General features: G+C 30.8%; 1 protein-coding gene across 2 annotated transcripts in view; it reads left to right on the plus strand.

Annotated features, from left to right (window-relative positions):
- Trf2 (TATA box binding protein-related factor 2) overlaps positions 1-9,556 on the plus strand; it is a 46,556-nt gene extending 37,000 nt beyond the window's left edge. For both annotated transcript variants that reach the window (XM_065508164.1, XM_065508163.1), the window contains 4 exons: positions 3,489-6,281; positions 6,808-7,060; positions 7,134-7,976; positions 9,170-9,556. In XM_065508164.1, the coding sequence (XP_065364236.1) occupies positions 3,900-6,281; positions 6,808-7,060; positions 7,134-7,573 (3,075 nt within the window). In that variant the 5' untranslated portion in view covers positions 3,489-3,899 and the 3' untranslated portion in view covers positions 7,574-7,976; positions 9,170-9,556. The remainder of the gene's footprint in view (positions 1-3,488; positions 6,282-6,807; positions 7,061-7,133; positions 7,977-9,169) is intronic.
- Positions 9,557-15,329: the final 5,773 nt, after the last annotated feature.

A 15,329-nucleotide genomic window follows, 5' to 3' on the forward strand; every position in this document is an offset into this window, starting at 1 on the left:
GCCTTTTAATGTTATGTAGTTCAATGAAATTGTATTTCTAATATACATAAATATTAATACGCTCGCATGCAATTTGTCAATAAACATATCCCAGCAGTTCTAGGTGACAGTCCCGAACTAGTGATTTTACCCATCATTTAGGTTGGGAACTAATCAAGAATGATAAACTAAAGATTACGCCATTATGCGCACATAATTAAAACTTTCTGCTCATGCAGAACTCTGACGTCACGCAAACTGTGTTCCTATTGGTTAATAGTCAAGTAATTGTAATTCTATGGTTGCCAACTCTGACATAATACATAAAATGTTTCGCTAGAAATTGTAATTTTCACATATGAAGAGATTTAGCAACCCTTAAAATGGAATATCTACGTCATCTAACGGGAAATCATGCGCAAGGCGTAATCTTTAGTTTATCATTCATGGAACTAATTACTTCAATACTAAGCAGGGTGTCAATTGACCCTTTTTGATTACAATGAGACTGTCCGACAGCTGGTCCAAAGTAGTCAACGCATTGGATTCACATAGTGGTTACATAGCGTCAGTTACCTTACTAGCTTTATAACTGGTTACTTGATCAGCTACTTGACTAGTTATTTTAACACGTGCATGTCCTAAGCAGGGGATCAATTGACCCTTTTGACTACAATGTGACTATCTGATAGCTGATCGAAAGTAGTCAACGCTTCTGTTGGGTAAAATAACACTAAAGTGACTATTGACTGCACGCTATGTTACATGGGATATCAGTATAATTAAACAAAAATAAACTGTATAAGAATTATGTCAACATAATTTGTATAAAACCAGTTTGCACGAATTACTCACAAAACGTTTAAAGTGACTACACTCTAGATTACTTAGAGACTCTTAAGTGGCAATTGTCTTCACGCTAGATTACCTGGAATTTATAAAGTAACCAGTTGTCTTCTCACTGTACTACAAAGAGCACACACGTGTCAAATGACCAAAATATATAAATTGGAGTCAGCCAAGTGATAGGACATTAGTGACAATTACTGTCTATAATTGATACATTGACTACTTGCTTAACTGCTGGGATATGAATTTTTTCTTAATTTGTTATTTAATTTGTAGTTTATACTGCGTTATTAGAATTTCTTCATTTAGAAACTTTTATAGATTTATAGCTCTGGACCAGGAATTTAAAATTTTAAATTATTACACAGGATAAAAAAAAACTTATGCACACTATTACAAATTTTTTAATCACGTCAGCTTTTAATAATATGTCATTAATTTTTTCCTGTTATTTCGGTTAAAATGGTCACCGAAAAAAAAAATTACATGAAAAAATATTTAAAACTTTTCAAAAAAATCCATGGACTTTCAAAAAAATAGCAAAAGATCTGAAGGTTCATCGTCATACTGTTTCAAAAGCCATTAAACAGTTTAAGGATGATTTGAACATTGAAAGGAAACCTGGATCAGGTAGAAAAAAAGTCTAACAGATATTGGTAAGGCAAAAGAAGTTGAACAACTCTTTCGAAGAGCACCGAATACTTCGATGAGAAAAGCAGCTCTGATTCGCAGAGCCATAGCTAATGCAAGATTGAAGTCGTATAATGTTCAGAATGTTCCAGATCGCAATGATGTAAACAAATTTTGAAGCAAAAGAACGAACGAAAAAATTTAGGTCAAATTTTATAAAAAAAACACCTGTCTTGTGATGGATGGTAGACTTTTCACAACTTCCGAGTCAAGATTTGTATGTGGCTGAAGGACGAGGTAATGTTCAAGAACAATACCGGACAAAAAAACAAACAAAATTCCTCAAGAAGTTTCTTGTGTGGCAAGCCATTTGCAATTGTGGCAAAACCAGCCAATCATTTGTGACATCAGGCACGATAAACACAGAATTTTATATTACGGAGTGTCTACCAAAGCAAATTTTACCTTTCTTAAAATAGCACAGAGTGCCTTCATATTTCTGACCCGATTTGGCATCATGCCACATGGGACAAAAGGCCCTTGAGTGGTATTAAAAAAATAATGTATATTTTGTACCAGTGGAGGCAAATCCACCCAACTATTGTAAAAAAAAATAATAAAAGAACACATAAAAGATATCCCAGGACATGTCCGATTTTAATCGTTATTGGAAAACCTCGTCCAAAAAAAGTAATACAAGCAACTATAAAATCTTTAATGGGAGGATTTCCTGAAAAAAACTTTTATAAATTTATAAATACCAAGCAATATGCCAATATTTTAATGTTTAATGAATTTGTACAATAAATTTCCTTATTTTTGAGAATTTTTATATTGAACGTTTTAAGTTTTATTTAACTTAATACATGTATACGTTTTTTCTGGCTCACTCTTTAGTTCTCGAACTTTTAGCCGCAGGGCAAATGAGGCTGGAATTTATTTCAATGATATGACAAATATGATAAATATTTGTCTAGTATAGACCTGGGGTTATCAAGTCTAGACGTATTGTAAAGTTTTAAAACATAAATTTCTTTAAAAATTATATAAATTGTATTACATTTATACACATGTTTGCATTTTCCTAGATAAATGGGTTAATTTTATGTGTCAACAGATTTTTTTTTGTTATTTACCTAGATTATTTCTATTAACCTATGTACTAGTAACATACAGATGCATAACAAAATAGATACTTTTGCTCATATATTTATTTATGAATGTGTTGTCTATATACAAATATCAGATGCCTGTATAACACTGTCATTGTCGACATACAAAGTGTTCATACAATTTAACATTCAGATGTGTATGGCATAATTAATTAGGAAGTCAATTATTATAAATATTATAAAAATTGAAAATGGAATATGCATACACTATGTTCATGCACAATCAAACATATTTATTTTTTCTTCATTTTTCATATTTATGTACATTTATTGTTGCGAAATATGAGAAGAATATTTGGCCGTCGTAAGACGTTTAAATTTTTCTTAGTGTAACTCAGTTTGGAGGATTTCATCTAAGATTTTTTTGGAGTATGAATATTTGAAAAGAAATGTTTATTAAATCGAAATCTCCAAGTGTGGATGTTTATCCAAATCAATTGGTGGATTCAAACGGTCTGTTATTAGATCGTATTGTCATAATGTCCTAAAATATTATTTTAGTTTAAACAATTGTTTGCAATAATACTAATAAATGGAGACCTGTTAATTTGTTATCTTGACGTTTATCATTACAAAACTTTATCAGGTATAGACATAGGATAAAATGCAATAATTGAAATAACAGGTGACTGCAAGAGCCCTCCTGACGTAAACTTTAGTGTAGCGAAGTCGTCAAACTCCATACAAAAAAATTTAAGAAAATAAACCTCTGGGATGCAGTCACCATTTTTAATATACTCTGGCAATTATATAATGTAAAAATTAAAAATCACTTTGATTTGAATGAAATCTTACAAACTTAGTAAAGTTTTTTATTTAACAATATTAAATAATTTTTATATTTTTTTCTCTTTACAGACTGTTTATAGAGAACAAATACACTAAAGCAAATAAACAAAACCTAAAGGAGAAAGAAAAGAAAGACTTGAATTAAAATAAAAACAAAAACAACAACAAATATAACTAGAAAAATCTTAAAATATAGAAAAAGAAATCCAACTAATTTTCTTTTTCTGGGAATGAATATCAAAACCAAACATAAATTTTAATATTTATTGATAAAATAAAGAAGAAAAATATTAAAACTCAACAAAAAAACCTAAATAAAAAGACATAAAACTAAATTTTTTTTACCAAAATAAAATTAGAAAAAAGAAACAAATCAAAAACCTGCAAAAATCATATAAATTTCCTGGCTAAAACCTAAGTGGCTTCAAGAAAGCTCGTGCGAAAGAAAAAGCTGGTGTAAAGTGACCAGCTTTTTTACAAATGTATATTAGCAATAGCAGCAACATTGGTATGGCCACGTTGTTGCAAAATAATAAAAATTGCATGAAAACTTTGTCAAATGGCACGAGTGTGGTGGGTGTGGGCGCGGCCGGAACAAACCACATTATTGTGGGCAATGTTGTTAATGCACAAACAGTAGGCCAGCAACATCATCAGACTAATCACCATCAAGTGGGCATTGTAACATCCACAAATGTGCCAACACAAACAATTGCCACCTCAACTCAGGGAGGGCTGGGCGGTTCAAATACATTAACCACGTTGGGCGGCAATTTGGTGTTGCCGGCCCAAACCCAAACCATACTGCTGACAAATGGTGCAACTGGTGCCTCTACCATACTCACCTATCAACAGTACCAGCAGTTGTTGCAACAACAGCAGCAGCAACAGCAACAACGTCTATTGGTTTCACAAAATTTAGTTAACTTGCCCATAGGCAATTTAATTAGTACCGGCAATGGCGGTTTAACTGTGATAACTGATAGCTCTAACAATCATAATGCCTCATCCTCTTCAGGCGGCACCTCAACCACTCAAGGTACATTTTTGGTGGCCACCTCCACTGCGGCTTCCACCGTTGCCTCATCGTCCTCTGCAACGGCTTCATTTCAACAACAGTTTCAACAGCAATTGACGAATATGCAAAGTTCCCAAAATGTTACCACCAATGCATCGTCTAGCTCTACCACCCACACCACCCCATCGACCTCGTCGTATTTGCAGCAATCAGGCAGTCAACAGCAGCATAGATTGATAACTACAACAGCAGTTGGTAATGTTGGCAATAATAATAATAACAATAGCAATAATACCACCACAATAAGACACTTTTCACAATTTTCTCAACAACAACCCGCCACTATAAATGTTCTTACCAACACTTCTGCCACATCAAACAACAACAACAATAACAATCAACAGCAGCAACAACAGCAACGTACTACAACTGTTTTGATAAACCGTAATAACAATACAATAATTGCTGGCAATACAACACAGCGTCTGCAACATGCCACCATTTTAACAAAATCTCCTGCGAATCTAATAAAAACAACACAGCCACAGCAGCACCAGGGCACATTAATGGTCAACAATATGGCAGTCCAACAGGTGATAAATAGCAGCAATGGACAAATAATAAGTTTAGTTAAAACTACACAGCAACAACAGCAGCAGATCAATAAGAATTTAACAACTAAAACTATACAACAAACAACGACTGCCAACTTGCCTCAACAACAACAACAACATATACAATTACAGAAACAACGTTATGGTACTAGCAATATACAACAAATTAAACAGCAACAGCTGAAAGTTGTTGCTGCTAATAATCACCAAACGATACCACAACGTGCCACTATTATAAATTCTAATACAATTACCAAAAATCATCTTTTAAGCAACAACAACAACAACAATAATACGGCAACTACTGCTAAATTAGTAAATTTAACAAAATCAACAACTGCAACATTAGTAGCAGCCAACACAGCCGCCAGCAAAAATATCTCATTAAACAGCCTAACAACATATTCTCAAAAACAAGCTACTACACCACAACAACAGCACCAGCAACACCAGCAGCAACAACAAATGAATGGCCATCATTTTAATCAAAAACTAGCAAATCTACAACAACAACAACCCGCCTCAAAATTAGTTCCTAATGGACATAACACCATTAACCACAACAACCACAGCAACAACAATACAAACAATTATTTAAACACCTCCTCAGCTTCCGTGGCTTCCTCTTCTAACACCATCATCAACAGCTCTTGTTCCACGTCCAACACTCCCACCATTTACAATATACCAACCTCATCATCATCCTTAACAGCTTTAACAAATCCAAATACTTCTTATATGCCTACAACTCTAACAAATTCTCACCATCAATATACTACTACGCCAACCTCAACTTTTAGTAACACTTTAACATCTGCTGCTGCAACTACCACACATAATCATCCTTCTAATCCACCTACCACAGAATCAAAATACTATTCGGCCGCCTCGACCACGGCAGCAGCTGCCACAACAACGAATACTACTACAGCTATCACAAGCAACACAACTAACACTACTGGTGGATCAGCAGCAGCAGCAGTAGAAGCAGCCCCTGCTGTCGTCGAACAAGAACCTGAACCTGAAATTGATATTGTCATCAATAATGTAGTATGTTCGTTTAGTGTTCGCTGTCACTTGAATTTGCGTGAGATAGCTTTGAATGGTGCCAACGTTGAATATCGTCGTGAAAATGGTATGGTTACAATGAAATTACGTCGTCCATATACTACTGCTTCCATATGGTCGTCGGGTAGAATAACTTGTACTGGTGCTACATCAGAAGAGCAAGTAAGTTTGTTTTTCCTATTTTCTATTTTATTATAATTTTTTTGAGTCTCCTTTATATTTTAGTGTTTAGGTAGAGGAATAAGTAAAACTTAGACCTACATTTTAATAAAATACTAGAGTTCTTACTTGTGTTTCTAGCTTTGAAATGCATTAACATACATACTCCCCCTGAATGTTTTCAAATTAGAACATGTTCTCAATACAGAAAGTTGATTTCAACCGACAGAAGGACGGACACGACTCCGCTATTTATAACGGAACGGCAAATTCCAGGAATTTCCGCACGATTTCCCGAAATTACAATTATGGGTCGATTATGGAGGGCAACCGAATTTCAGTTGCCATCTGTAATACCATTTAGGCGTCCATAATCGTCCCATTAAATCCAAGACACTGAAAATATAAATAAACTGATAGATATCAAGTAAAATTATTACTAATTGTAAATAGGATTTAACAAATAAATATAAAAGAATTGTTTGTATACTTATGAAAATTTATAATAATAAACTTTCTTTATTTCCAGGCAAAAATTGCAGCTCGTCGTTATGCTCGCTGTTTAGAAAAATTAGGCTTTCGTACACGTTTTAATAATTTCCGTGTTGTAAACGTTTTGGGTACATGCAGTATGCCGTGGGCTATAAAAATTGTAAATTTCTCCGAAAGGTACAGAGAAGAGGCCAGTTACGAACCTGAATTGCATCCTGGTGTAACATACAAACTACGTTATCCCAAGGCTACATTGAAAATTTTCTCCACCGGTAGTATAACAGTCACCGGTAAGTGTTCAAATATAAAATAAACGCTGTGTTATAAACAAATTAATTTAACATATAACTTTTTCTCTTTTAGCTGCCAGTGTTGCTCATGTTCAATGCGCCATTGAACATATATTCCCGCTCGTTTATGAGTTCCGCAAGAAGCGCTCACCCGAGGAATTGGAACAATTGCGTCTTAAACAACTACAGAATGCCACATTCGATGATATTGAAATTGATGTGGCTGGGTCTGGCAAATCAGTGCAACGCGCTAGTGCTGCTGGTGCCGCTGCCGCTGGTGGTGCTGTCGTACCCACCGTATCGACATTACAACGTCGTCGTATGTCGAATACGATTAACAGATTCCCAAATGCCAAACGAAAGCGTACTGATGATATTACTGAAGAATTTGATGTTGATGATCCGGAGTCTATTGTTGCTGGGGCTGTGGCTGCCGATGACGATGATATGGTCATGTATGATCCCAACGAATCAATAATAGAAGGTCCCGATGATGATGAGGATGATTTATAAGCAAATATATATAAAATATATATTGATTGTGTATATGTGTAGATAAAATGCCCACTTGAATTAGTTAGTGCGTGCTTAAGTTCATTTCTTTCTCTATAAGAAGCATATCTAAAGACCAAAAATCATTATTATTATTAGTTAATTAATTAACGAAGAAACAAACAACTGAAGAAGAACTCTTTTAAATCAAATATAAAAGAGTCCGTCATCTATTGATAATACCAAACAACAACAACAACAACATTTTAAACATCATGAACAATTACAACAACATACATATATTTTCAACAACAAACAAACAAACAAAGAAGGAAAGAAACAAAACAAATCAACAATCGACTTTTTATTATCTAGTGAAATTTAGAGCCAAAAATTTAAATGCAAATATAAACTTAATGTTAAGGTAAGTTAAACTAATTTGTTTTTTCTTTTCTTATATTAATTAAAAATATTACTCTTCACCATGATACAAAAAAGGTTTATCTGTACTGAAGATAGCTCTCAGTATGTATTTTAAAGATCCTTATAGATAGGGAATTCGATTTGACAAAGAATTAATTCTCAAAGGAATGAATTCACTTAGTTTGAAGTACTAAAGAATTATGCCTTGGAATTAAGACAAAAAAGTTTTTTTCGATTATGAAAATTGAATTAATAATTAATTCTTTCGAAACGTTGTCTTTAACCGTGTTACCTTTTATTCAAATAGAACAATCAAAAAAGGGCAGAAAAAAGTCAATACTTTTGCAAGCAAGCGCTTGTGTAATAAAAAAAAGCATTTTCAAAAGAGAACAATACAGGCAGTGTTAACTTTTATTAAAACAACAACTAACAAAAGAGCACAGGGCAGAAAAAGGCAACATTTTTGCAAAACTCATTTTTAAATAAAAAATCATTTTCAATTCCAAATTGCAAGTTAAACTAAACGTTTGTTGAAATATAATCGTTTTGTAAGACTTTACGCTCTGAAAAGTTAAAGATAAATGAAGGCAGTGACTTCCTGCACAGGGCAACATTTTTCTACCAACAAATTTTTTTCAATATTCAACTTTGGTGAAGGGTATGTAAGATTCGGCACAGCCGAATAGACTCGTTTTGTGAGACTTTACGCTCTCAAAAGAGATAAATAAAAATGGGGTTGGGTGATCGCAAACTTGATCGTAATTTTCATATTTAAGGGCAAAGAATTTAGTACATTTCGATATCGAAATTTTTAGGTACGAGAGTTTATTCAATCACGATTGCGGTAATTCTACCTCTGGTACTACATCAGATCTAAATCTTATAAGGAAGGTGAAGTGTATACAAGTCAAATATACCAGAGTCTTCGTAAATGCAGTAAACTTATTCATTAGTTAAAATTTTTGCATCTGAAAATAAAACTGACTAACGTTTGTGTCAACGCCAAAATTTATTATGCTGCAGTATTGCAAGATTTCTGCAGTTACTAACCCATACTCTTGTAGCTTATAATTATAATTTGCATTTCCTCTTAATTGCAAGAGTTTTGGCTTTAATATATTAAGAACTTTTAATAATTTTTTCTTAAAAAATCTAAATTTTTCATAATTTTTCTTTTTATTTTTTTTACTCTAGATACTATTAAAAACTGCTGCCAGTGTGTGCTTTTTTATTTTCTCTTTTTTAAATTAGAAAATGAACACAAATTATTATTATTATTTTAATTTAATTTAAATGTATATTTTCCTTTTTGCTGTGTTGAGACACCACTTGACTTGACTGTCTGCAACAAAATCTAAACATTTTAAACAAATATGAATTAAACAGAAATATTTAATTTAGCAACAAGCCTAACATATATAATACAAAAACTAAAATATGTATGTATAATTTACAAAAAAATAAAACAAAAAAACTATATACTAGAATAGACATATAATTTTCAAATTTGAATTCAAACAGTTTATTTGAAAGGAAACCACCGCCTTTTTATTAAAAAAAGAAAATCACTAATAATTTTTAGTTATACATATACACATACATATATAAACTACATTAAATTTTAAGTGTTTATTATTATTTTTGTCTTCTGTTATTAACTTTATTTTACATATTAATATTTTTTCGAGTTTAAATTGAAAGTGGAAAAAAACAACATTTTTTTCATCATATATTTGAAGTAGCAGAATAGTAATATTAAAGAACAAATACTTTTTATTATTAATTTAATAAATTTCTAGGTATATATGAATTATACTTTTATTTTAATTTTTTTATAAAAAATTATTTTAATTTTTTTTTATGTTTTACTATATCTGGTCACTTGAAAACCAATTATTAACGCAAATTATTAACAAACAAAATAAACTACAATAAAATAAAATATAAAGCAACATATACATATATCAATACTTCGTTAATGAAGTCCCAACTCTAAATAACATTAAACAAATACAATATTACCATTAAATAATAATAATAATAAAAAAAACAAAACATAACATAACTTTCTTATTATTATTAATAATATTATTTTACTATTACACTATTATATATTGTCATTATTTTCTAATTAGATCTAGTAAGCAATGTTTGTTATTAAACAAAGAAAAAATAAAAACAAAAAATCCGTAATATTAATTCATTAATTATTTACAACTTCTATTACTATTACTACTACTACTATACAAACATATATTTTCACTATATGCTAATTTAATTATAATTTTAATTATTTTTCCTTTGTCTTATTAGTTTGAATTAATTTGAATTTTATTAATTTTTTCCTTTTTATTTTATTATTTTTTTAATTTATTTTATGAGAAAAAACACAAATTTATATATAATTTTTATTGCATTGTTCCTGTTTAATTTTTTTTTTAACAAATAGTGAATGGTAATTTTATGTTTATTTTTTTTCTTTTACCATAAACCAATGTTTACTTTAAAAATAAAAAAATATATAAAACAAAAAATACAAATCCTTTAAGCAATATTTATTCTATATTAAAAAAATACAATGTTATGATTAGGTCAGACTAGGAAATTTTCCTCCTAAACCTATAACTACATAATTATATTAAAATATTCCTAAAAGTAAAAAAACAAACAAACAAAACAATTTTGATAAGCAAAACTATTTCAAATTTGAAAAAAAAGATTGATTTCTGCGCCATCCATAACCGTAATATGTGTACCTTAAAAAAAAAATAATTAAACAAAACCGTTGCACGACCTAATGACAAACATTGTGTTTTCAGTTTTAAAACTAAATTTTGACAACGTAATAAAGCAGTGATTAAAAAAGAAAATAATTATAAAAATATCATTTGTTTTAATTGAATTTTAGTAGTTCGAGAAATATTGTAGTTTTTAAATTATTTGTTTTTACAAAATGTGTGGAATTTAAAAGAGAGCATGTAACGAGAGCTATAGACATACATAGAGAATTTAGTTATCCAAATTTCATACTATTTCCTATAAACAAAAAAAACTTGCAACAATGTTATTTTTTTCTCTCTTAAATTTGGGTTTACAATTTCTTTTGAAAGTTTTTCGAGAACTTGAGTAATTCGTAACAATTTCTAATTCAGTTCATGACTCTGTTGTTCTTTTTATGAGTTGTAGCCAAATTCATCTTTATTTGGTATTTTGCCAAATTGTCGACTACTGACTACATATATAAAATAATTTAAATCTTTTTATACCCTTCACCATGTGAGTGGTATATAAGTTTGGCATTCCGTTTGTAATATCTACATTTTTTCATTCTGAATCGTTATAGAAAGCGGGGTCGATTTATTCATGTCCGTTTGTATGTTGAAATCACATTTCCGAAGCCCCCAAATAACTTAAATACATGGTTGATACATCCCAATTAGGTTGCTATTTAGTTTAGTTTGGAAAGGGTGTACACTATGTGCACTTCCACTTGAAGACCATAAGGTTCATTGTGATTCCCTTCAAGAGTCAGATACATAGAAAAAGTATGCCAATCCTAAAAAAGGTACATAAAAAAGAAAGAAGAAGAAATGTAATATATAAGAGATAGCAAAAGGAGAAACAAAAAGAAAAATCCAATCAACCTATTCCCCTATGTTTCCCAGTATGTTTTACATCCAGCAACACTCCCAAGTTCATCTCGAAATCTAGTACATAGCCATTTAAATCTATGACTGTGTAGCCTCGGACAGCTGCACATAATCAGCCCAATTATGAATAAAAATTCCGCGGGAGTTTTTTCCCTTTTCTAATTTTTCCTATTCAAATTCAATGGGAAAAAACTCCCGGGGAACAAACTCCCGCGGAATTTTTTATTCATAATTGGGCTGAATGTGTTCTACTGTCTCCAACTCCTCAACATCCCCACACAACCTACAAAAATCCTGTGTGCCAATTTACCATTTACCAATAAAGGCCCCAATTGAACAGTGATCGGTTATCACTCCTACTAGAATTCTGAGACTACACCTATCCAACCCAATTAATGTATTGGTTGCCTTTGCATCCAGTTTTGGCCAAAAGGACTTGGACACTTGACAATCCCTCCTACTATTCCATGATTGTTTGGTGGAGTCATGTAATCTTTCAAATATTAGCCTGTAGTAGTGGCAAATAGGAGGTCTTAGTCATCGGTCCCTAATACCATGGTCCAGTGCTGATCCATGTCTAGCCAGTTTATCTGCTACCTCATTTCCCTGTCTGTTACAGTGCCCTGGACGGTTACTCTCCAATTCGATTTGAAAGGAAATCTTCGAATTACAATGTATTTAGCACACATTTTAGTTTTCGCATTGAGTTACGCAATAATCGCCCTGGTACCCAACACAATCTGATTGAGTAGCGTACTAATAACTCTTCAAGAGCTCTCCTGCAGTCCTCCACTATGCTAGAATGTATTATACATAAATTGTTAATACAGTCCTTCTGTGACGTGAGCTTTTATCAACTGCATAGCTTTCCAGATCTTGAAGATCTCTGTCTGGAAGACGCTGCATTCTTCAGAGAGTCTATAATATTGTTGTCAACAATATAAACCCCGGCCCCTATACCATAGTCCATCTTGGATCCATCAATCAAAACAGCACCCTATTCGAACAGTTGATCGGAACCAATCCATTCATCCATACTGGGGGTGAGGCACCGAAGTTAAAGGTCGCTACCCTTTGATCAGAAATTTCCGTGGGAATAATATCCTGACCGATAAGACCTGCCTCATACAATATCCTAGAGTGATTTACCCGCAAAGGTTTCACTAACGAGGACTCAAATATCCGAAGTAAGTTCTATGCCGCCACACTCTCAACATAGTTCTCAATAGGTAGTAGATTAAGATTCTATTCAAGGCCACTTCTATTTAAAAAAGTTTAAAAATTTCAAGAGATGGCAAGGTTTGGGAAGGTCCATATTAAGTATTTTGTACCATTTCATGATTTTTCGTGAGAAAAGAAAAATTAATGTAAAATTCGAACGGATTAAGATGTAATAAAATTTTGCCGATGTCTGCACTTAAATAATAAAATTCTTAAAACGTTGAAAATATGTATGTTCCATAATTTAGTTAGCTTTTGTATAAAAGAGGCCGCGCCGCGTAATATCTTATTATATTACGCCTTCCAAAAATAATATTTAACAAAACAGTATCAACTCAAAATACAACCAAATATAAATAAAGTTAAAAGGCTCAAATCAAAATAATACCTTTTTTATGAAAATATACATACAATTGGGGGATTCAAACCGTCTGCTATTTGGTCGTATTGTCATAATGTCGTAAAATATTTTTTAGTTCAAACAAATTCTTGTTGTGCTGCAAACAAAAAAAGTGTTATTTTGTGACAAACCAATAAACATAGTTCAAAAAGTCTTATTAGTTTATAACTTTTTTGTTTAAAACCCAACAAAAATTTGTTTAAACTAAAAAAATATTTTAGGACATTATGACAATACGACCTAATAGGAGACCGTTTGAATCCCCCAAATGCATTTCTATTTCCATGTTTGTATTAACTCAAAATAATACCTTTTTGTTGATTCAAAAGTAGTCACGTCACTACATTATCACGAAAATGGTCTCAAATGTTGTTTTCGAGATGAAAGAGTAATCGGAATACGTTGAAATTTTTACAGTTGATAGATGATATTGATGTTGTTTGTTGAATTCTTGAAAAAAGTGAAATTTTCAAAATTTTGAGTTAATACCCTATTGTTGATCAAGTGCGATATGCCCTATTTTAGATGTACCAAATTAGGATGCGTGTCAGGTATCAGATAACTGTATGGAAATTGTGTCTATTTTAATTTTCTTTTTAAATAGAAGATAATTTGTTGATTGTTTTAAAGTTAAAATCAAGAATTATAGGCGTTCAAAATTAAATAATAACTCAAAATAGTGCGAACATCGGTATTTAAAACATCTGTAGATGTCCATATCTGGAGTGTTCACCGTGGTTCAAATGAATTATTTTTTAATGAAATTTTCAATATAGAATTAAATTTTATAAGTTAATGAGTCCATTAATGAATTCATTACGAATTAATTCGTTGTCTTAATTCCATAGTACTCCAAACGCATTGAGTTCATCCCTTTAATAATTTAATACTTAAATAATTGATAAATAAAAACATAATTAATTACATACTTAATTAAATTTTTCTTTAATTTGCAAACATTTCAAAATAGCTTAGTAAAATTTATTGAATGATTCAATTGCTTTCAATACAATTTGTAAATTATAGTAAAGCGAAGCAAAATAAAACTGAATGAATGCAAAATATGTATGTGCATTCAGTTTGTATTAGATTTGTATTAACAACATTATTCATAATTAATAATTCAACACTGAATAAATTATATTAAAATAAAAGTCTTTGAATGACGTTAATTAATTTTTTTTTTGTTTAAAATGGTTTTATGAAATGATTTGCTGAAATTTTGAATTCTGAATTAAGCTTAAATTGAATTTATTAATTCGAAGCTCTGAGCTATAGTAACACATTATTTAAGTTTAACATGTCGAAAGTGTAAATCTTGCTTAAAAACTGTAATCGCACTTATAATCCATTTCGAATAGGAAATTTGTTGCAAGTTTATTTGGAAATCCTTTTTTGAACATAAAAAAAACTTAGGACCTAATTCAGAAACATTAACCGAAAATAATTTAATAATTTTTGTATTGAAAACAGTCGAAAGTTATTTGAAAACTGCCCTTAAAATTTAATGTTTCAAAAGCTTTTATTTTAAAACATGTTCCAATGAGTTTATAACCATAAATACAATGTTTGAGACATTTTGAAAACTAGGCTGTTACACAAATTTGAAAATTGCTTTCCGATCAGTTTTCGAATCCAATTACAGAGTACCAAAAAATTATAAATTACTTCCATTTACTACTTTTTTTTTTTAAATAAATTCGAAATTGAAATCAAAACATCGCTGCTTTATTACCTATCTTTTTCACGTTTAGTTTCAAAGCTGTTATTTATCAAGTACATGTATACATATTTAATTAGTACTTCCTATATGTTTCTAATATAATTTGTTTTTCATACTACATATTTAAAAAAAAAAAATCAAAATTTAATTTAAATAATTTTGTTAAATACAAACAAACAAATTGAATACAAATCAAACTATTACATATAATCAATAACAAAGAAATATGTATGTATCATTCATCACTTAAACATAATCAATTGGAAATAAAAATTATAAATTAATAAAAAAAAAAATAAATAAATTTAACAAAGCAAAACAATGAACTAAAACATATTGTAATGATAATTATTTTAGTTA

Source organism: Calliphora vicina, chromosome 4, assembly GCF_958450345.1.
Source record: "Calliphora vicina chromosome 4, idCalVici1.1, whole genome shotgun sequence".
Taxonomy (NCBI): Eukaryota; Metazoa; Arthropoda; class Insecta; order Diptera; family Calliphoridae; genus Calliphora; species Calliphora vicina.